The sequence below is a fragment of the Crocodylus siamensis genome, chromosome 10 (genome assembly GCF_052110815.1).
Source record: "Crocodylus siamensis isolate JL-2025a chromosome 10, ASM5211081v1, whole genome shotgun sequence".
Classification (NCBI taxonomy): domain Eukaryota; kingdom Metazoa; phylum Chordata; order Crocodylia; family Crocodylidae; genus Crocodylus; species Crocodylus siamensis.
In genome coordinates, this window is record NC_143404.1 from 45399091 (window position 1) to 45420149 (window position 21059).

The following is a 21059-nucleotide window of genomic DNA, read 5'->3' on the forward strand; positions in this document are numbered from 1 at the left end:
ACCAATACATTATATTGCCTGTGACAGCATCCACCCCCGTAATATTGTATATTGCTTGGACATTGCTTGACAACTTGCCTAAAAGCAACAGATTGAGAAACACAGAGGAAAAGGAGAAGAGCTAAGGTTATGTATCTTGGACTATGGAAACGCCTTGTGTGTAAGCCAAATTAGCATAGCCAAACTCATCCAAAGGAGGGGCCCTGATAAGAGAGAGAAGATTTAGTTCTGGGACCTAATGCATGATCCCACCATCCCGCCACCTGCCATGCACGTGTAGCATGCAGAAGGTGAGACTGTGTGGCTTGCGCATTAGATCCCATTGCGCTTTTACCTGAATGTGTAGAGGGGACCTCTGAGATCACATTGCTTTGGAAATCTTAGGACTGGAGATCAAGGGAGGTAGGGAAATTCCATCATAATTTTTCCATTTAAACTTGTTTCAACCCCTTCCCCCCTGCCCCCCCCCCCAATTTTCACAGTCAAATTAATATGTGGAAAAAATGTTTTATTTTTCTGGTTTTTTTCTAACCTAAGACTTAAACGTTTTTGGCTTTGGGGTTTTTTTGGGGGGGGGGCTTGGAGGGGTTCTATTGAAAAAAGGGAGGGGGGAATCAGCAAAAATATTGAGTTTCTGTCAATTTTTTTCCTTTTAAAATTTTTATGGGAAATTCCTTCTATTTATCAATCTGCTCTAAGGAAGCAAGATTTGCCTGACAATGGAGAAGTTTTAAAATCTTATGCATAATGCTGCTCTGATGTAGCAATTTTCCACATATTGTTAATTGTGCCCAAGTTTGGTAGGCGAGCTGCTGATACACCAGCAACCTAGAATGTTCTCTTCTCAGTTTTTCCTACTTGAACCGCTTGGCAAGATAGGTCTTTGCTTCCCTCACTCCCATGTATGGAGGTGTATAAGATGTGTGGAAGTATATGAAGAACCTGCAGGGGCCTGAGGCCCTCAAAAGAATGGATCTCTGAAAAGCCGTGTGTATCTTGGAGAATCTTCAGAGGGACAAGCTATCCACAGACCATCTCTTTCTGTGGTGTGTTGGGGTCCCCAAAAGATTGCTGGACTCAGTGCCTCTTATTGAAAGGGTTGTAAGTTCCACAGCATGGAGGTTAAAAAGACCTAAGTTAGATTTAAGGTACCCACTACAGTCCTGTTCAGTGGAGTGCTTTGAGTTTAGTAGGAGGGAGACAGATCTCTTTCTTGGTTCCAGCTCCACAGTGTTCTCTGTAAGCTGCATGTGATGATGATTTCAGTTGGCAAAAGCAAGCAAACCCAGGGTTAACATGTGGGGAAAAGCCGCCCGGCAGAATTGAGCTGTGTGAAAAAGTGAGTTATGTGTTTGAAAGGGACAAGACCAAGCAATTGTTTTATGGCATAAGTTCCTCCTACTTCTCCTGTAGCCTTCACCCAGAAATGTCCTATGTGCAACGATCTTGCAGTAGCTGAATGTCTAGTCTGCACTGCTGAAGAGGAGATCTAATTCCAGCATCCCTCCTATATAACCTCACTAAGAAGCTGCCTTGTGCAGCTCACTGATAAGAACACAACAAAACTGCAATTGTTTCACTCCAGCACTAGAAGCAGCAGCAGAAACATGTTCCTTTGTCAGGTATGCTTACACTGTGTAACAGCAATGGCAGATGTTTGCATTGAAAATGCTTAGTGCTGCTCCTAAATCCCTCAGCTCAAAAGTATCTTAAATAAAATATGTTGACTTCTCTCCTTGACTTGCACTGATTTGCAGAAACAATTTAAGGTCGTCTGGAGTAGATGCCCACCTACTCTTTCATTGGGTGCTTAGATGTCTACATACCCTAAATCAGGGCAGTCTAACTTCTGGGGAGGTAGGCAGGGGGTGGTAGTGAATGCAATGCAGGCTGCCAACCCGTAAGCTAGGGCTGCAAGCTGCAATGGTCAGCTGCCCTCCAGCTCCAGCCCCTGTCACCACATGCAGTCAGATCCTTTCTCACCTGCTGTACATATACCTCAGATCCTGCTGCCTTGCCCTGACCCCGGCAGTGGATGAATGAACCAGAAGCTGGAGGAGGGAAGGGAGACCAGAAGAAATCCCAGCTGCCACAGCTGCCAAACTAGTGGATAGAATGGTGGCCAAGGGGAGGCAGTGTGTTTGCATATTAGCCCCTTGTGAGTTGGCCAGCCCTACCCTAACCCAGTGATTCTCAACCAAGGTGCTGTGGCTCACAAGGCATTCACAAGATAAACCCAGAGAGTTCAAAAAGGAATCCATTTTGTCAAAAATATTCTACCCTGCTATAGGCTTTTTGAGTTCTTTGCAAAAGAAAAACTGCTCTATTATTTTTCTGTAGTAAAAAAAATCAAATGAAAACAAAGAGCTGACATTTGCCAAGGGATGCCTTGAGTCTGATAAGCTTGAGAACCACTGATCTAAACTGTTATAACAGAAATGGAGATATATATCAGGTGAAAGTCAGGCCTTTGACCTCTGGGACACTGAAAAAGAGTAGGCTGCATCCAAACAAACAGGGGCATAAGGTTTGTGGAGATGCAAACCTCTTTGTGGCACCACAGACTGCATGCGGTAAACATGAAATGTGCAACCAGGCTGCAGATTTGCAGCACGGCAGCACAATTTGCTATCAGGATTTTCCAGTACCCCTCCCCACCCCCGAAACCAAAGCAGTGCAAAGCACACAAAACAAGTGTGCTCTGGCACAAATGGAGGCCAGGCTGTCCAGAGCAATGCTCTGGCTGGCCGCCACACCTCCATTCTGCCTCTGCTGCTCCAGCATGTGCAACCAGGCCACCAGGTATGACTGCTGGGGCCAGCACAGGTCCTCAGTGATCAGGATGGTGTCAGAGGAGGGGCAAAATGAGGTGCTATGGGTAAGAATGCACAGGGAGTGTGGGCAAAGGGACTTGATAGTGGGCGTTAAGATTTGTGGAGGTGTACACTAAGGCAATTTGTGCTCCTGCAAGTGCATGCCCCTGCTCATCTGGAGGCGGCCATAGTGTCCTCATTGGCATTTTTCACTGAGTCACTCAGGATACCATCTTTCTTTAGCACTAGTTTGCATCCTCTTCACATTTCAGGTAAAAATCTCAACCTTTCAGGTATCCCCTAGCAACTACTTGCAGGAACCAGAAGAGCCTCTCCTCAAGTTTTTGTGCCATGCACTGCCTTCTCCTTTGGAATCTCCTCTCCACCTCCCTGAATCCAGTGATGAGCCTGATTTTTTTCATTACCACTTCTGCTGTTCTACCCAGAATGCTTTTTCAAGGAAAAAAGTTTATTCCAATTTAGAAGCCAGATTGGGAGTCAAGCAGTACTCCCTGTTGATTCAATTCTGTCTTCCCTGTGACTCTCCACCTCTACAGCATTGATGGTTCTCTTAGCCATGAGCCTTCTTTCTTTTCCATCTGTGAATAGACTCATCGTAATGTGGGCAGGCCCTTCTCCCAGGGATACCTCCACTAAATCTTGTAAGCTTTCACATCCTTCCCTTATCAATCACAGGCCTCTACCCTTGGATCTCCCCATGACACAGTTCTCCAGTAGGGGTATGTGAAATGGGCCCTATTCAATTTGGATTTAACTTGAATAGGGGACAGTGATTCAATTCATTGATTCGGAGCACTGCCCCAATTTAATTCAGCCAAATGTGAATCTGAAGATTTTATGCTGATTCAAAGAATCAGCGATTCAGCCACGGACACAGCTTTAAATGTTTTTTCTACATACCTTGAGGTATCAGGCACAGCTCCTAAATGCTGAGTTGGTGGGGTGGATGAAGCATGCCCCCTCAGACCCAGAAGACACCAGTCACTGAGCCCCATGTGCCTTCCTCCCCCCAGCTTTTGTGGGACATTCCATGCGCCCCAGCATTACAGCATTCACAAGCCCCCTGGTACCTTGATGTACGTAGAAGAAATATTTAAAGCTGTGTCTATGTCTGAATCGCCGAATCTTTCAAAATCTCTCTGAATCGATTTGGAGGGTTCCAATTCGAGTCAGAGAGATTAAAGGGTCTCCTGATTTGATTCAGATTCAGAGATTTGGCTGCCAAATCAGGTCAAATCTCCACCAAATTGAATCAGGGACCAAAGCGTCGCACAACCCTACTCTCCAGGTCTCTGCCTGAACAGAATTTTGCTCTCTTACTATCTATGAAAGAAGCTTGACCTCTTGGCTTCTTGGCTTAAACCACTGCTCCCGTGCAGTTCCCAATCCTCCTCCATGTTTATAAATCACCATTAATGGACTTTTACTCTAACCAACTGCTTTCCCTCCAATTAATTTAGATCAAAACTATAGTTTGGGTTTTGTATGCATATAACTCTGTGTTTGGGAATAGAGGAAAAAGCCCTGCATCGGAACTCTTTATCATCTCAGGAGGGAATGAAGGGCATGTTCTCTTTACCAAGATTCTGCTGTGCTACTTATGTCAAAGGGGGCTGAACAAGTGAGGATGAGTATATGGTCATGGCTGAACTGGCCCAGTGTGGAAAAAAGGTGCTTCTGAGGGAAAGATATCAGAGAAGCTGCAACTATATGAGTACCTCAAATAAATCTGAGCTGAATCATTCAGAATCCTCTCTGTACTCCTGTGAGCACCACACTCTTCTGCTTCACACTCAACTTCAGATTAAAAGCTGGATATGCCCCGAAGTAACCATGGTCTTTGAGACTCAGGACTATAGATGCAAAAAAAAAATTTTTTACTTTAATTGCGCCGTTGAGAGTATACATTAAAAATAATCCAACAGTGCCCTCTAATGCCTAGAAATCAGACACTGTCCCAGTAACATCCATGGGTGTGTCCAGACAAGTGTGGTCATGTGGTATGTGGCAATGAAAACATGTTTGCAGTGCCATATACCTCACAGTCCAGTGTTCTCTGTGCTGCAAGTGATATCCAGCGGTCAAAACAAAAAAAAACCCACAGAAAAAACCCCAAAGCAACTCATGTTCAGCCAGTGTGTACTGCTGAAAAGCAGAGCCAGGCTGCCCAGAGCTGCACTCCACTGCCAGCCATGCTCTGCACAGTAGAATCACCATGGCTGCATCCCTGGGAGGCCTCCAGCACCCCAAGTAAGGATGCTGGGGCCATCCCAGTGCTGGTCATAGCCTCCTCTACCCCACCAAGGGCAACTTGCTCCCTGCCAAAGCACATGTGGCATGGGCATTCCCTGGGGACAAGTAGCAGCGGTGCAAGGTGCGCCACTGCTACTTGTTCCTGGGGAACCAAATGTCCATGTATATTTGTGGATATGCCCTATTTGGGTAATAGCTTGTTTCCTATAAATTAAGCTTATCATTCCTGATCCTGTAACTCTAGCCCTAAAGGGTCTGAGTACAATATAGAGATAAGTATGAGGGAAGAATAGATACAACCAGAGATGTTCCTTTATTTTTATCCTTCAGCAGAGATATTGCAAAGATGCATGGAATCCCTATCACCTATTTTAAAGTACTTTGGTTGCTATCATTACTCCTCTTTAAAATGGGCCCAGAACAACCTCTGCATGGAAGTCAGCAGGAAGTTTGCAGAGATCAAGACCCTCATTTCATTTGAACTTTTTACACTGGGGAGGAAGAATCCATGAACACAGTCATCATCATCATATGTTTGATAGTGGAAAACTGGTTCCTTTCGTTATCTGTAAAGTAGCAAGCAGCCTTTTAAGATGAATACCTTTTGTTGTTGTTTATCAGTCCTTGTTGGGATGCATAAGTTTGGTGGAGTGGAGGGAGGGACTAGGAAAAATTATGTGCTTAAATATTTAAAACGTAATCTATTCCATAAACTAATCTGGAATGTATATTATAGCACATCATTTACTGTGCAATTTATGCTAACATTAACATACAAAGTGTAATCTTTAACATACCACTAATGGGGAAAATGGCAATTGGTTGTTATTGGTACAAGAGGTTGAGATGGCAGGATTTCTTCAGTCATGTCACTGAAGACCACCACTGGTGAGTAAGGATGCTATTGTCTAAGGCACGTGACAATAAACAGTGTATACTACAAAGCATCATCATCATAGATTCCACCAATAGTCAGTATCTGTTGGATCTCTTGTCCCATATCTTTTTGGTGATCTATTTAAATCATACAGAGCAATCATAGCCTGCCTTGGAAAATGGTTCTGAGTGATATGGTGTGAATGCATGCAGGCATGAAGTCTGATTATGTTGATTGGATATTGTCTAATCTCATTTTTATTGTGTACAGCTTTGATCCTGTTTTTGATATGTCTGCATAATACAATGATGATACAGTGGTGGTTTGGAAAGCGTTGTGATTTAAACAATTACTTCCCCCTCCCTGCCCCCTTCTCCCCCCACCAAGCTGAATAGAACAAGGAGGCAAAAATGTGTATGGGATGTACAGGAGTGACAGATTTTTCATACTCCTTCCAACACCATCTCAATGTCTGTTAGTGACCTCTGATTCAGTAAACAATACACTTTTTTATTTTTGAAGAGAGCTTTAGGAAACTTTGAGTTGGTTTTACATAATTTAGCTAAGCGCAGCAAAGCTACTTGTTATATACCTTATACAAAAATGAGCCAGTTGGAGGAATAAGTTTGCTTTGCAATGATTTATTTAAATCTCTCTCTGTATATCACAGAATGGAATTCTCTTAATAAGTGGGAAAGAATCAGTGCACCCCTAACAGTGTAACCTGGATAAAAACTACCACACATATTAAATGGGAATCAGCTGGTGTATATTGTTTATGTAAAACCTCTCATTTCTGAGTGCTTCCAGTATAGGAGATGAGATAGACAAAAGCTATCTGGGAAAAAAAAAATAAAAACAGGATAAGAATTTAAACTTATCAGAATCTGTGTTGATAATATATAGTAGTATAGAGTGTTATCCTACATTCCTTGTGTACTCAGTATTCCTCCTGAAACCAATGGGAATTTTTGAGTGAGTATAAATGGCAGAAATGACTCAGAGTGAATGTTCCTGTCATTGTCACAATGAGGCCACATGAACAATTTTAGAAAAACAAAAAAGATAGGGGTATTGACTTAGTTAATGAAAGTGAACCACTTTAAATTCCCTGCATCCTTTCTGAACTGAAAATGGGTTGGCACATTTGCAGTCAATGCCTTTCTCCAAACAACATGCCAGAACACTCCAGCAGACACTCTCTATGATCAGGAGACATTTCAAAACACCTGTTCTTCACTTGGACCCTATTGTGCTTCATAATAACTTTTGAATACAGGTTAAATAAATCTTTCATTTTTATTACATTTTTAAAAAATCTTGGGAGACAGAGGGTGAAGGTTTAAGTGTGAGATTGGTGGACAATGGAGTAATAAAACCTAAAGTATTTAACTGGCTTTGTACACATATGGATTTTTGCTCTTAAGTCAAATATTAAGTTAAAATCCAACCATGAAACTAGGCAATGTGAAAAATGTACCTTAAATGCTTTGTGTCTAGTACTAGGAGTAATCAGAATTTAATATGCTATGGCCAATTCTGAAATAGTAGAAATTTAAAATAAACTTTCTTTTTAAAATAGAACCCATTATATCCTACTTTGACAATTAACAATCTTTTTGTAAGATTCATGTTTATTCCAAACATGCTTTAATATGAACATATTTTATCTTAGTAGAATTGCACAGGTGCGATGCCAGATTAATCTGTAACACAAATTAGGGCAATTTTTAAAAAATAAATCCCACCAAGCAGGAAATAATCATGGTAAAATTATCTGTTCACTTTTGTGGTCTTGAGATTTACTGGAAAAAGAGCTCGTTCTCTGCTATTCTCATTCTTAAGTACCCTAGCATAAAATAGTACATATCAACTGGTCTCCATGTCTGAAACTGTGAAATGAGCCCTTTGCCTTTTTTTTTTTTTTTTTTTTTTTTTTTTGAAGTAAGGGATGTCCTGAGCCACATTTCTGACTAGGGTTCTCAACTAGACTTTTGGTGCTGTGTTTCAAAAGAACCTAAGGGAATTAGATTCCCAAACACCACTGACTTTCCATGAAAGTTAGACGTTTGGCTGCCTTAACTGCCCTTGAAAATCTCAGCATAAGTACTGCACAAGCACTCAGTTGTGCATCCAGACAGGCACTTGCACTCACTAATGCAATAACTATGACTATCAGATGCCTGCATACAAGTGCCAATTAATAATTAATGGTAAGATACTTTTGCAGATTTTGCTCTGTTGGTCCTATCTTGACATTGGTATATGTTCAGGATATTCTGTTGAAGCCAGTAACTGTTCTACAAAGCAGAAGAAGGCAGGATGCTATATCCAGTGGTAAAAAACTGAGGCTGAGTATGGTAGGCAGAGAAGAATGCCCTTGGTTTTGGCTAGTTGTGATATTAATAAGCACAGCATGCTGTGATAATCTGATGCTGAACTATGACTTAGAACAGGGGTGGGCAAAATGCAGCCTGCAGGCCAGATCCAGCCTGCCAGCTGATTGGATCCAGCTCGCAGGCAGGCACCCACCAATTGACTGTATCCGGCCCTACCTGCGACTGCCTGTGCTGTGCTCTGCCTGTGGCTGAGTCCCACCCGAGGCAGAGTGTGCTGTGCTCCCAGCCTTCCCCACCAGCAGGTACAGGTTCTGAGCAGGACTTCTGCTGCTGCCGCATCCCAGGGAACTGCTGGGCTACCCCAGCCTCCAGCAACTCAGGAAAGGGCAGGAAAACAGCTGCCACCAGGGGCAGTAACAGAAGCCTGTGCTAGAGGGGACAGGGAGCTGAGACTGGCATCACAAGTTCATTTAGTCTCTGTCCCACACCTGCCCGGTGGGCTGCAGGCAAACACGCTCTGGCTCCTGCTGCTGTTGCTTCTCTCACTTGCCTGCCTAGCAGGGCTGCACCATGTACACCCTGGCTTCTGCTGCTGCTCCCCCCTCCTGTCTGTCCCTGCCTGTCCTGCAGGGCTTTGTGAGTGACCAAGCTGCTTCACACCCCCGACCCTGCCCCCCACTCCCCTCAATGCTTCCATTCCCTACCTGCTTCCCCATCAACACATCCCACACCTCAACTGCATACCCACCCCACATCCCCTACACACATCCCACACCCACACATATACCCACATCCCACACATACACCTACACCTCCCCACACATGCACCCACACCCCCTCACACACTTTAACCCCTCATCATACCCACACACATATCCAACAATCCCACATACCCCACACAAATCCACGTGATACCCCAAACACACCCCACCCACACACATCCAGAAGTCCTACACATCCCATACCTCAGCCACACCCACATCCCCCCACACATTCTACATGCACTCATACCCCACTCCCCCCACACGCACACCCCTCCTACAACCCCACATACAGCACCTGCACCATACCCACACTCTACACATCCTCCCAACCACATACTACCCCAACCACACCCCTCCCCTACCCCTCCACACACAATATACAAACAACTGTCCCCTGCCCCCAAAGGAGTACTTCCTGGGCAAGGGGAAAGACTCCCAGTGGCAACTGGTCAGGGGCCAGGACTTCTGGTCACAAAATGGTGACCAGGGGGCAGGGCACATGCCAAGGGGTGGAGCTATCCTTGCAACCCTCGATGTCTCACCAAAACTCATTAAGCAACCCTCCACCTGAAATAATTGCCCACCCCTGATTTAGAATCATAGAAAAATGTGGCTAGAAGGGACCTCTGGAGGTCATCTACTTCAACACCCTGCCTGCAGGATCATCCCTGTCCAAGCCATCCCATACAAATATTTACCTAACCTATTACTAAAAACTAAGTCAGTCCTGTCACACCTGTTAGGTGCCTATTAGGGGGCACAGCACCCTAAACCTGCCATGAGAAAATCATAGGGACAGTAGTAGGCAGTATCCTGCTGCTGCAAGGATTGTTAAAATGTACTACAGAAATCCAAGGTGGGGGAGGCATGTCTCCCACTTTAGAGGAAGGCAGACCCCCTCAGAGTCTGTAGCAGTACTGTTCAAAACTTTGCTCAACCTTCCTGGACCCTTACGGCAGCCAACAAAACCCAGAAACACAAGAAATACCCATAGCATAGCACAGGCATAACTACTTCTAGATCACCCCTTAACAATAATTATTCAATCTTTTCTTGAACAATAATTATTCAATCTCAATGATGGACAGTCCATAACTTCCATGGCCAGTCTGTTCCACTGCCTCACTCTTCTAAACAGTGAAGACATTTTTCCTGGCACCCAATCTAAGCCTACTTTGCTGCAACCTCAAGCTACGTTCATCTCTTCAGCAAAAGAGAAAAGGTGTTCTCCTTCTTCTTGCCTACATCTGTAACTGGGATTGTCATTCTGACAATTACTTTATGATGGGGGTGTTCTTTGAAATTTCTTTATGTAAATTGTTGGGGGGTTGCTGTAGCAGGAGAGTGATATACTGTATTGTGAAAATATCCTTTTAATATTTTAGACATATAATGGTCAAAGTGAGAATAATGAAGACTATGAAATCCCTCCTATAACTCCTCCTAATCTCCCGGACCCCTCACTTCTTCACTTGGTGGATCATGAAACTGGATATCACTCACTGTGCCACAGCCTCCCTCCAAATAGCCTGATACCAGCATACTCCTATCAAAACATGGACCTTCCAGCCATCATGGTATCAAATATGTTGAGTCAGGATGGACATCTTCTCTCTAGCCAACTACCTACTGTAAGTATTTTTTCTTCTTTCACCTGTTTCCCTGTTTGATTTGATGCATACAATGCACTGTAGGTCATCAACATTGTGATAAGGTAGATTTGAGAAGGATATTCATACATAGACTTTATGAACTGGGGATCAAATTAGTCAGTTAGCTTAGGCCCAAGCTGCTTTGGATTCAATGGGGAATGCATTTCAAAGATATAGATATAGATGGTATGATTGACTCCACTGCAATCATTTGCAAGGCTATGTTCAGCATGACTTTTTATTTTATTTTACTTTAGTTTGTGACTTCCTAGATCCTGTTAATATTCTAGTAGTATTCAAAGGGCTAGTTTTGTATTTTGTACTTGGTGCATGTCTTACACATGCATTCTGGATGTGAAGGTTGTGAAGTGCACATGCTTTATTTTTCCTACATACTTTGGTTTGATCACCAGCAATGAAACTCCCAAAAAGACCCCAGGCCACTGCAGTGCCAAAAATCTTTTGAATAATACATGTAACATTAGCTTCATTCCTAATATTGTGTAATGAGAAGGCACATCTCACTGCCCGCTACTTTGGGGGTGTGCTCATTTATTAGGGCTAGAGTCTTGGTAATTCTGTTAATGTGCTGCTTGTGTTACTGGTGTTTCTATACAGAGCTGTATCTCTCCCCCTGCAAGCCTTCACCCCCAATTGAGCTATCTTGCAGGACTCAGTTCAGTGGGGCTGAGTTTCTCCAGTCCCCAAATTAGTCATACACACACACAGATTAATGTGACATGCCTGACCTGGCTGGGTTGATCAGCATGGACAGGCTGACACCCTCATATGCCAAGAATCAGTTCATCAGAACAACAATAACTACAGTCAGACACAAGCATACAGTTAAACAGAATACCTGTGAATCGGGCTGGGTGTCCAGATGACATCCTAATGGGCCAGCATTCAGTTCATTAGGGCACGTCTGAGCCAAACTGGGTCAATCAGCCTGTACAAGCTGATCCCCTTATGTGTTTCAAACTCAGCACATCCCAATCTTTTAGCCTCTTGATGAGCAGACCCCACAGTATTTCTGGGCTTCACAGGGATCTTTAGCTTAGGTAAAAGGAGTGTTGCTGCAGAGCAAGTGGGGAAGGAGAAGTAAAGAAGGAAAAATATACCCAGTTACCACCAATTTGACTATAAAAGTTATTTATTGCTAAGTAGATGAAATATATAATGACACTAGTAGTAATAGACATGCAAAGGAAAAACAAACACAAATAGTCACAGTATATCCTGGTTTCACTAAGTATTTGGGGATACTTAGCACAAGCTTAATTAATACAGTTCAGGTTCAGAAATCTATGCTTAGAGAGAGAGAAGAGAGAGAGAGAGCTGGGCTCTCACCAGTCCAAGGCACTCAGGTTGCAAAGCTGACAGGTTAAAGTTCTCAGCACAGTCCTTGAAGGGAGATGATCTGCCTCCTTCAGCCTCTCCAGAAGAAAGCGAGTGGTGTCAGCACACACACTGGTGCTGCTTTTACAGAGTTTTATACCCTCAGTTCAGCTTCTTTCAAGCATTCTCAATAGTGTAAATCAAATTGTCGTTTCCATTGACAAGGGGTTATCTGGTTGGAACATCTCAGGAAACTGATTGATACTCAGGAAACACATACTTAGGAGCCAGCTTGACATTCCTATGGATAGCAGATATACTTGATGGGATATCTCCTGGTGTTTTCAGAAACAATAGATAGCTTGCAGCATCAGGGTTTTGGATTTTTACTTGCTGTGAACAAGCCTCAGCTTAGCATGACTTTTCCAGATCTTACTGTAGTCTTTTAACAGACTTAAGGCAATTATTGGACTGTTCATAACCTGTTGTGGAGAGGACTTCCACCAGTTGTCTCGGGAAAAGTATGACAACACTTGTGGACAGGGCTACAACGGGCTGGACGCTGTGATGAACCCTGTACCATTGTTCAAATGTTGCCCATACCCCCCTCTGACTCGGTCTGTTGCCTCAGCATTCCCTAACCCGGCAACCGAGTTTTAGCTAATTAAGTTTACATAGGCCTCCCATAGTGGGACTGGGGAATGTACGGCCCGAGATGCCTATTAAACTTACTTCTGCTTAGAGGTGTGTGTGTGGCGGGGGAGGAAAAGTCCTTTGTAAATCCAGATTAGAACTTGTGCTGAGCTGGGTGTGTGGGTTGATTAGCGTTTGGAGCATAGCTTCCCCATCATGCAGTGCTCCCCTGCTTTGCTGATCCCAGAATTCACTGCAGTCTCTGCTTCAGGCTTTCTGTTCTCCATCTTTCATGTAAATGAATGGTCATCTGGTTCTATCTCAGATGCAAATGAGACCTAGGGCAGTTGTTTCACTCTTGTCACCCTTATCTGGAGGGTTTTAGGTGTATCTCTCACTGCATTTTAATCAGTTTCTGTTTAGGTGGGGGGCGGGGATTCTTTGTGAGTCAGACAGTCTACGTTCTGTGTCAGGGTTCCCCAAGAACATGGAGCTGAGATGTAACAACGGCCAGTTGCATACATTAAGCTGTACTTTATGGTATGGTTTCACAGGTGACTGGTGCCTCCCAAGTCTGGGGGGGCGGTACCAGATTGCCCATGGGGGTGAGGTTTCCCAGCGGCCAATCAAGAAGCCAGCAGCAAAACCAGAAGTGCACTTTGGGTTTTGCGGCTGGCACTTCCAAGGGGTGCACGACCAACCTCAGGGGGTTCAAGTGCACCGCGTACACCCCTTACACATTGCCAATGTATGTATAGTAAAGCCCACTTAGCAAAAGAAAATGGTCTATCTACAGGCCAACTTTTGCTCCCTAACATTCATTGAAGCTTTGTAGTTTAGTGGAAATGGAGTAGAATCCATCCCCATACCTTCATATTTAAATTAACTTTTGGATTACTGGGGAGTATGGTCATACCATCTGAAGTTTCATATTATTTTAGGTCAGGAAGGAATAACATGTGGATAATGAATTAAAAATGTAGATCTGAGAAAAAGCCAATGGATTGATTTAGTGCAGGGCTAAGATGTGTTCAGCATTGAATCAATGATGTTATGTAGGGTTTTGCCTTTATTTCAACAGCAGCATTGAATTCTTAATGAAGTTGTTAAACAGTGTTTTCTTTCTTAGCAGGTTTAAGTACTAGTAGGTTTCCTATATTGTTTGCTTCTAAGATCATTGATTTCAATGGGTGTCACTGGAATACATCAATATCAAACAGAGATAATTTTGCTTAATTAACATGCTAACAACTCCATAGCAATCCTGGCTAAAGAACATTTGCTTTTGCTTGTCTTAATAGATAAGATTCTAGGAAGAAATAGTATTCAAAAGGGCTATTGTCACCAGAGTTCCCCTAATTCTTGACATGTGTTCACTTTTCTTTTTTCTTCCTTCCTTTCTTTCTTTGTTTTAAAATTGGTATGCTTAAGAAAAAGATCATGTTTTGCCTATCAACACTGAAAATAAACATATTTTTTAAACTAAATTTTACATAAAGCCCCTCTTTAGCTTGTAGGTTCTTAGGTGATTAAAACATTCATTTCTGAGACAAAAAGAGTCAATTTTATATGAAAGATTTTTCCATAGTTGAATTTAAAGTGCAGCCCCTGTGCCTGACCCCTATTTTCATAACATGATAATTTTATCCTTGTTGATTGTCTCATTTTTAAGAGGTGATATTGCACTTACAAATCAGTTTCTAAAATACGCAAAGAAACAAAAATAGTGGGATTTATTAAGCAGCTTCTGTATGTTTGAAATAATTTATTTTGGAGTAGTCCTTGGAAAATGTTCTCTTTCTTATTTTATGGTTCTGTTTTACAAATGCAACATTGTGACAATAAATCAGGATTGAGCCACAGAAGATAAGAAGGGGGCTTAGTGTGCTGTAAGCACAGAATAGAAAGACTAAGATTTGTTTCCTCCTTACAACTAAAATAAAAAATCCAGTGAACCCTGAATTTTCCAGTTGATAGTGAATTGAAAGTGTTTGGTTTTAAACCAAAGCTTTTGGAGGTACAATATATCTTCAAAGGTCCTAACAGATGAAGGTAGATGAGGGAATGAACTGTGCTGCAATTTTAGGTCAAAATGAAATCCTCTCTTGCCCTGCTGCCAAATGCTTTTTTCTCTGCCATCAAACTTTTTATTGAAGGCAAAAGAGGCTTTCTATCCTTCTCCACAACAGAGATAGGCCAAATTGTGTTTTTGGATTAATAGAAAGGGTCCCCACTCATTGTAGTTCATGCACATGACAGGGTATCATTTGTCCCAATGTACATTTGTAATTCCTGTTAGCATTAATTGGACTTCTGTGCAAACATGAAGGAACAATAACATCCAAGAGACAAGACAGATTTTAACATTTCTGTTATAATATCTTCTGCCCACATGTCCATCAACAGAGCTGGCCTTAGGGAAAATGGCACCCTGGGTGAATTTATATTTTGCTGCCCCCAGGGCAGAGCAGCATGGTGCACCATACAGGAAAGTACCCTGCTGCATGTTCCTGGCTGTCTCCTCCTGTGCAGTGGCTGGAAGCAGGAGATGAGCTGGACTGAGCTGGGCAGTACTCCTCTTGCCTGTGGCATGGATCAGCCAGAGCAGGGAAGGGAGAGAGTGCTGCTGTGAGTGTGGGCTGGTCACATGTGCATGTTTGTGTGCACATGTGTGTGTATGTGGGTGTGTCCTCGTGTGTGTGTTTGGCACCCCCTTGGCCATGATGCCCATGTTGCCCACCCTTAAGGCTGGCTCTGACCATCAAGCTCTATCCTGGTTGGTAATGGTCTAATGAAGTAAGCTGTGCTTCAGATATCACTTGCGTTACATTTCAGGGCATTTGAACTGTGGCAGTCCTACCTGAAATCTAACTACAATCAGATAGATATTTGCCACAGGAAGCATTCATCCATAGGAGGAATGTATTTATTAACATTTCAGAACCAAAGCATTTATTGTTGTGTATGCACTGATGAAAAGCCAATCTGGAAAATGAGTCTTGATTGAGAATTAAGCAAGTAGTATGATTCTGCTTGCAATAGCTTATGTTGTTTGGGGCCACATGTGGTAAATCTGTATGTTTTCTGCCATTTGTTTTATTTTTATTTCTAAGGTAAGAGTACTTTCTATAAAAACCATAAAAAACATTGAGAGAAATTCAGGGTAAAAAGTATAAATATTGGTTAGGGCTTGTTTCTAGTAGTAAACGTTTCTTCATGTATTCTGAGAATCCAAGACCACTAAAATGACATGAGGTAGGCATCACTGAGAGCAACAGGAAGTTTCATTTTACTCCATAGCTTAAAAAATTAATAAGAAAAGTATGAACATAGAATTTTTTGCCTCTGATTCAAGAACATCATAACGCTCCACGTGTATTTAAACAAACCCCACAACTCCCCACTGAGATATAAAAATTATTCCCATCTTGCAGGGCAACTGAAACAGAGAGGTGAAACAGTCTGTAGGAAGTACCACAGTGAGTCGATAACAAGCTAAAATAGAACATAGGTGTTCTGACTCCTGGTGCCATACAGTCATGTTTCAAAGGCATGTCAAAATGGGAATGATTTCTTGGTGACACTGGGGATTTCCTAAAGCCATGGCATTAGGGTCCCCAAAGCTGTATCTTAACAGAAAAGGTTTTGCAAAACCAAAACCAGAGTCACCTCCAAATTTGTTTATTCCTCACCATCCTCACATCCTCTCAAAAGCCTCCTCTCCTCTTCACCTCCTCTTCACCCTGTCTTTTTTTTGTTTAATCAAATGCCCCTGAGGGGCATGTCCAGATGAGCGTGCATGTGCCTCTTGCAGCATCTCAAAGCCCTTTGAGACACTGCAAGAGGCACATGCAGGAGCAAAAAAATGTTCAGCACAGGGGCAAAATTAGACCCCTGGATATCCAGGGTCAAAAAATACACCAGGCAAAAAAAGTGGGGTGGGGCATGCTCCAAGACTGTGCCCTGAGGCAATTGGAAGCTTGGGTCCTCCACAGAGATGGTCTGGTAGCCAGTCAGAGCATCTCTGTGGCTGGTCCTCACCCCAGTGCTGAAGCTGAAGCTGCAGGGAGCTGGACCCGGGCTCCGTGCCAAAAAGTGGGGGGGGTTCTGGAGACTGGGGCTCGGTGGGGCAGCCATTGGGAGCCTGGGGGCACAAATGGGGGCTGGGGCTGGGTGGGGAAGCATTTGGGGAGTCTGGGGATATAACCGGGGGATGGAGCCAGGTGGGGCAGCCATCAGAGGGGCTGCAGATGCTGTTGGGGGATGGGGCCAGACAAGGCAGCAATCCAGGGGGCTGAGGGAGCAAGCGAGGGTGGGGCACATGGACCCTGCTGGGGGAGGTGTTAGCCCCTGTGGGGGCCATGTGGCACCTGTTGGGGGGCTGTAGTCGTGTGGGGGGACAGTCCGTGAACTATGCGGGATGACTGCAATCTGCAGGGCGCAGGGGACCCATCCCTCCTGAGCAGCTCCCCCCCACATGATCCACACACCCCACAGCTCCCCACATCCCTCCACAGCCACTCACATCCCCTCCCCCCTCTTTCCACCCCCATCCTGCAAACCCCACATCCCCCCAGCACACACCCTGACTGCCCAGCTGCCAGACAGGATTAAACCTGCTGGCCAGAGCTGTGGCTGCAGGGGCAGTTGTGCCCACATTCTGGTTAGTGAAGTGGTCAAGGGGAGCACTAACTGCTCTATGGTAAGAAAACCAAAGGCAAACAGAAAAACACATAGATATTTAGAATTCATTTTATTATGATCATAGAGATGCTGGTGGGCTTCCAAATTGTTTTAACACTGTAGATCTATCAATAAAACATTTCCCAACTGATCACTGTCTTTCTGTCTGTCTGTCTGTCTCTCTCTGTAAATATGGTGGTCTTTTGTTTTAATTGTGGAGAAACATGGATTTTGGGATGTTTTACAGAGTGACTGGGATTTGTTTTTATCATGGATTTTTCAGTTTTCAAGTAGGGAACACCAGAATTCCTGCAAGGGAGGTAAGTGGCAGGACCCAGGCAGAAGAGCCTGCTTAGATCTGGCACCTTGGACCCAGCTGGAGGTGGCTGACCTCCTGGCCAGCTGGGGCTAGAAGGACATGTTTTGACAGTTCAAAGCAGGCCGCCACACCCAGAACATCTTCCTGCTTTTAGCTGCTCAGATGACAGGGCAGGGGCACACATGGCACTAGTGCCACACAAAGGCAATTCTGCAGCCACAGCCTGGTGGCAGCTGGCCCAAAGAGGCAGATGCCTCTACTGGCTGTGCAGTCCCCATCTGGGTCTGGCAGGTATGCCGCCTTGGGACCGCGTGCTGTCGCATGCTGTCACAGATGGCAGCAGGTCACAGCCAGGCAGCAGCCCCCACTGCCAGACTGCTGCAGTGGGTAGAGGGTGCAGGGAACTCTCCGGGCTCTTTCAGCAGTCCATCTGGCACAAGGGGTAGTGTCCCCAGGTACCAATTGTCTGGGCCTCAGAAGCTCCTGAGAGTGAGTAGCCTTGAGTTACTTGCCAGGGCAGCTTTTTGTACCAATGGGGCCAGGACAGGGCAGCTTTTTACACTGCTGGGACCAGCACAGGTGCTGGCCCCAGGCTTTAGCTCCTCCTGGCTGCAGATCTAGGAGGAGCCAGGCAGGGTTATTTTGCCCCAAGTGGCACAATTTGCACCACACCAAAGTGCATGCCCAGGCACATGCACTGAGGCAAAAAGCCCCGGCTCAAATTTGCACTGCTTCTATTTGAGCTCCTGCAAGCCCATGTGCCTGCATGTGTGGATGCACCTGGGGAGGAAGTACAAGGGTTACAGAAAAGGATCATGTGTAAAATCTTTCCGTGTTGAAGTCCACAGAAATTTTGTTCTAACTCTGGTGTGATAAGGATGGTGAAAAGAAGGAAATTGATGGAGAATGTTTGAGTCACAGGTGAGGGAAGAGCAGGGAAGGTGGCAAATGAAATAGTGTAGAAAAGGCAGAAAGAATAGAGGAGAACAGACTGTATTGAACTGGCAAAGGGCCCAGAAAAATTAGAAGGTGATTTAGTAGGAGAGGCAAACAAGGATTTTTTTTTTATTGGTGGGGAAAAAAAAAATTGTGGTTTTAACAGCTCCCTTCCCGCCCTCCCCAATCATAACCCTCAAAATGCCAGGGGAGAGAGCAGGAAAAAAAGGAGGGGGGAGGGGACTGAATAACATATTCTGTTGTTACAAAATTAAATGGTTTGAAAAAAGAAATCTTCCCAGTAGAAATTTTAACTAAGGGGAAAGAAGCTATCTCCTGACAGAAAAAAAAATGTAGTTTTGGCAGAATACTATGAAGAAGCTGTAATCAGCACTTTTTCTGGCTGGAGTGAGCCACTGCTCATCCTGCTGTACAGTCAAAAGGAGGAAGTGATAGGGAAAGCATAGAACACATCCTGGGCTTTGGTGTCTTAGATGAGGATCATGTCCAAATTGAGATTATTACAGGTAATAAATAGCATGTCACAAACTTTGTAGCTTAGAAGAAAGTGACTGGAGGTAGCACAGAACCAGACTGCACCCAGTGGCCTTCAAACAACTGGTCCTGTGCTGCCCGGCTTTGGGTGTGTAAGATTGTTCGTTGCTCCGTCCCTGTGGTTGTACAGCACAGATGTCTCGCCCCAGGGTAGCCTTCACCCCAATCTTTCCTGCCACAACTTGTTTGTTCCTTCAGTGGTGGGGTCCAACTACTGGGGCTTATCTGGAATCTTGGGACGGCGGTCTTTTGCGAGGCTCCAACTTCCCCTACACCTCGCCCTCATACCCAGCCTCGCCGAGCTGCTGACATCTCCCGGCCTGACCCTCGCCTCTTGATGTAATAGGCACTCTGATACAGATGTAAAGATATAACCCGACCCCGAATCAAGCCAATTATAAGGACCACTGCGGCCTTCCTTCCTACCCCTCCAAAAGTGGGAAACAAAACAACAAAATTAAGGAAAACACTGCCAGGAAAAATCCCTGGCTTCACACAAAATGGGCTACCCTAGCCCTGAGAATTCCTCTCCCAATTAACCCTGTCTTGGGTACCCCTATGTCCAGCTGATATCCCTCCTGAGTGCTGAACGGGACTACTGCTGGTCCCTCCAGTTCAGCCCATTCTGTCCCTCGCCGAGCTGCTCTGGCTGGTAGGAGCTTGTTTCCTGCAGCCCCTCCTGCTGCTTAGGCTCTCTGGTCCCTGTCGGGGTTGACTCCGGGAGCCTTCCCAATCCCGTGCCGATCCCACCTGGATTGCTGATTCGACTTCGGTCACCCTCTCTTCGGGGCCATCCCTGCTTCTTCATTTGGAGCCCTTGGATCTTCTCCCTTGACTCCTTCACCAAGAAGAGAGGCATCTGCCAACCCGCCGTTGGCATCCTCCCTCTGGCAGCCTCAGATGCAGCCTCTTGCCTCGTGAAGGGTCGTCGAGACCCTTCTCACCCCCGATCAGGGTTCCAAAGACACCTCTGCTCCTGCCCCTCTTCTTCATCTGGACTGCCTTTTATTTTCCCGTGCCGGCTTCGCTCATTCCTCCCCACAGCTGGCCGCAGTTTCAAAAAGACATGGTTAATCAGCTGCGTGGGTCCTGCCGCCACTTCTGGTCTTGCTGCGGCGTCAGCTGCAGGTAAGGGAATCTCCGTTTCTCTTTTCCTTTCCTCGCCTTCCCTGTTGTGTTTTGGGTCCCGGGATTCCACCTTGGCCCCTCGGGGTCTGTTCTCTGTACTTTCCCTGCGACACAGACCTAAGAAAACCCAAGGTAAAATGGCTAAGATAGCTAGTGAAGTCAGGAGCATGCTGGGTTAAAGAGCTGTTGTGAATAAATGAGTTTTCAGAAGGGATTTGGCAGAACATATTTGACAGAAACAAAGGGTGATAAAGGTCAGATCCAAAGAATTTCCAGTGCAATGCAAACATATTTCCATAAATATTATATCGCAGGCTGAACAAGTCTCAAACTATCTGTGTTTCTCATTGTACGTGACTATTCTCTGAGTCACTAAGCATTTGACCATGCCCTATCCATAAAGGTACTCTCTATTGCACCCAGAGCACATGAGAGGGTGGGCTCTGTGGGGAACTTGGGAAAAATGTCATTGAACACAGACTAGAACTGTCATTCATGTTTGTTCCTCCTGAGACTTCCAGCATTGCCTTGGGCTGGTTTTCCCTCTCAGTATGCAGAACCACCCAGACCCCTTTTGTACTGGGTTTCTCTTCTTCCCCCACAGTTCACACAGCAAAGGGGAGAAAGCTCAAGGCCTGTTGAATGGTTCAAATCCCATACCTCTCATGCTCTTCAGAGTAACCCTGCTGGTCAGCTGAGGGGATCGGATCCCAGGTACAACATTTCTTGGGCCCAATTTGGGAGTGCA

At 44.8% G+C, this 21059-nt stretch overlaps 1 protein-coding gene across 4 annotated transcripts in view; it reads left to right on the forward strand.

Annotated features, from left to right (window-relative positions):
• The window catches only part of TOX2 (TOX high mobility group box family member 2), a 384827-nt gene that overhangs the window by 209717 nt on the left and 154051 nt on the right, over window positions 1–21059 (forward strand). For all 4 annotated transcript variants that reach the window (XM_090020466.1, XM_090020462.1, XM_090020464.1 and 1 more), the window contains one exon: window positions 10453–10698. In XM_090020466.1, the coding sequence (XP_089876592.1) occupies window positions 10453–10698 (246 nt within the window). The remainder of the gene's footprint in view (window positions 1–10452; window positions 10699–21059) is intronic.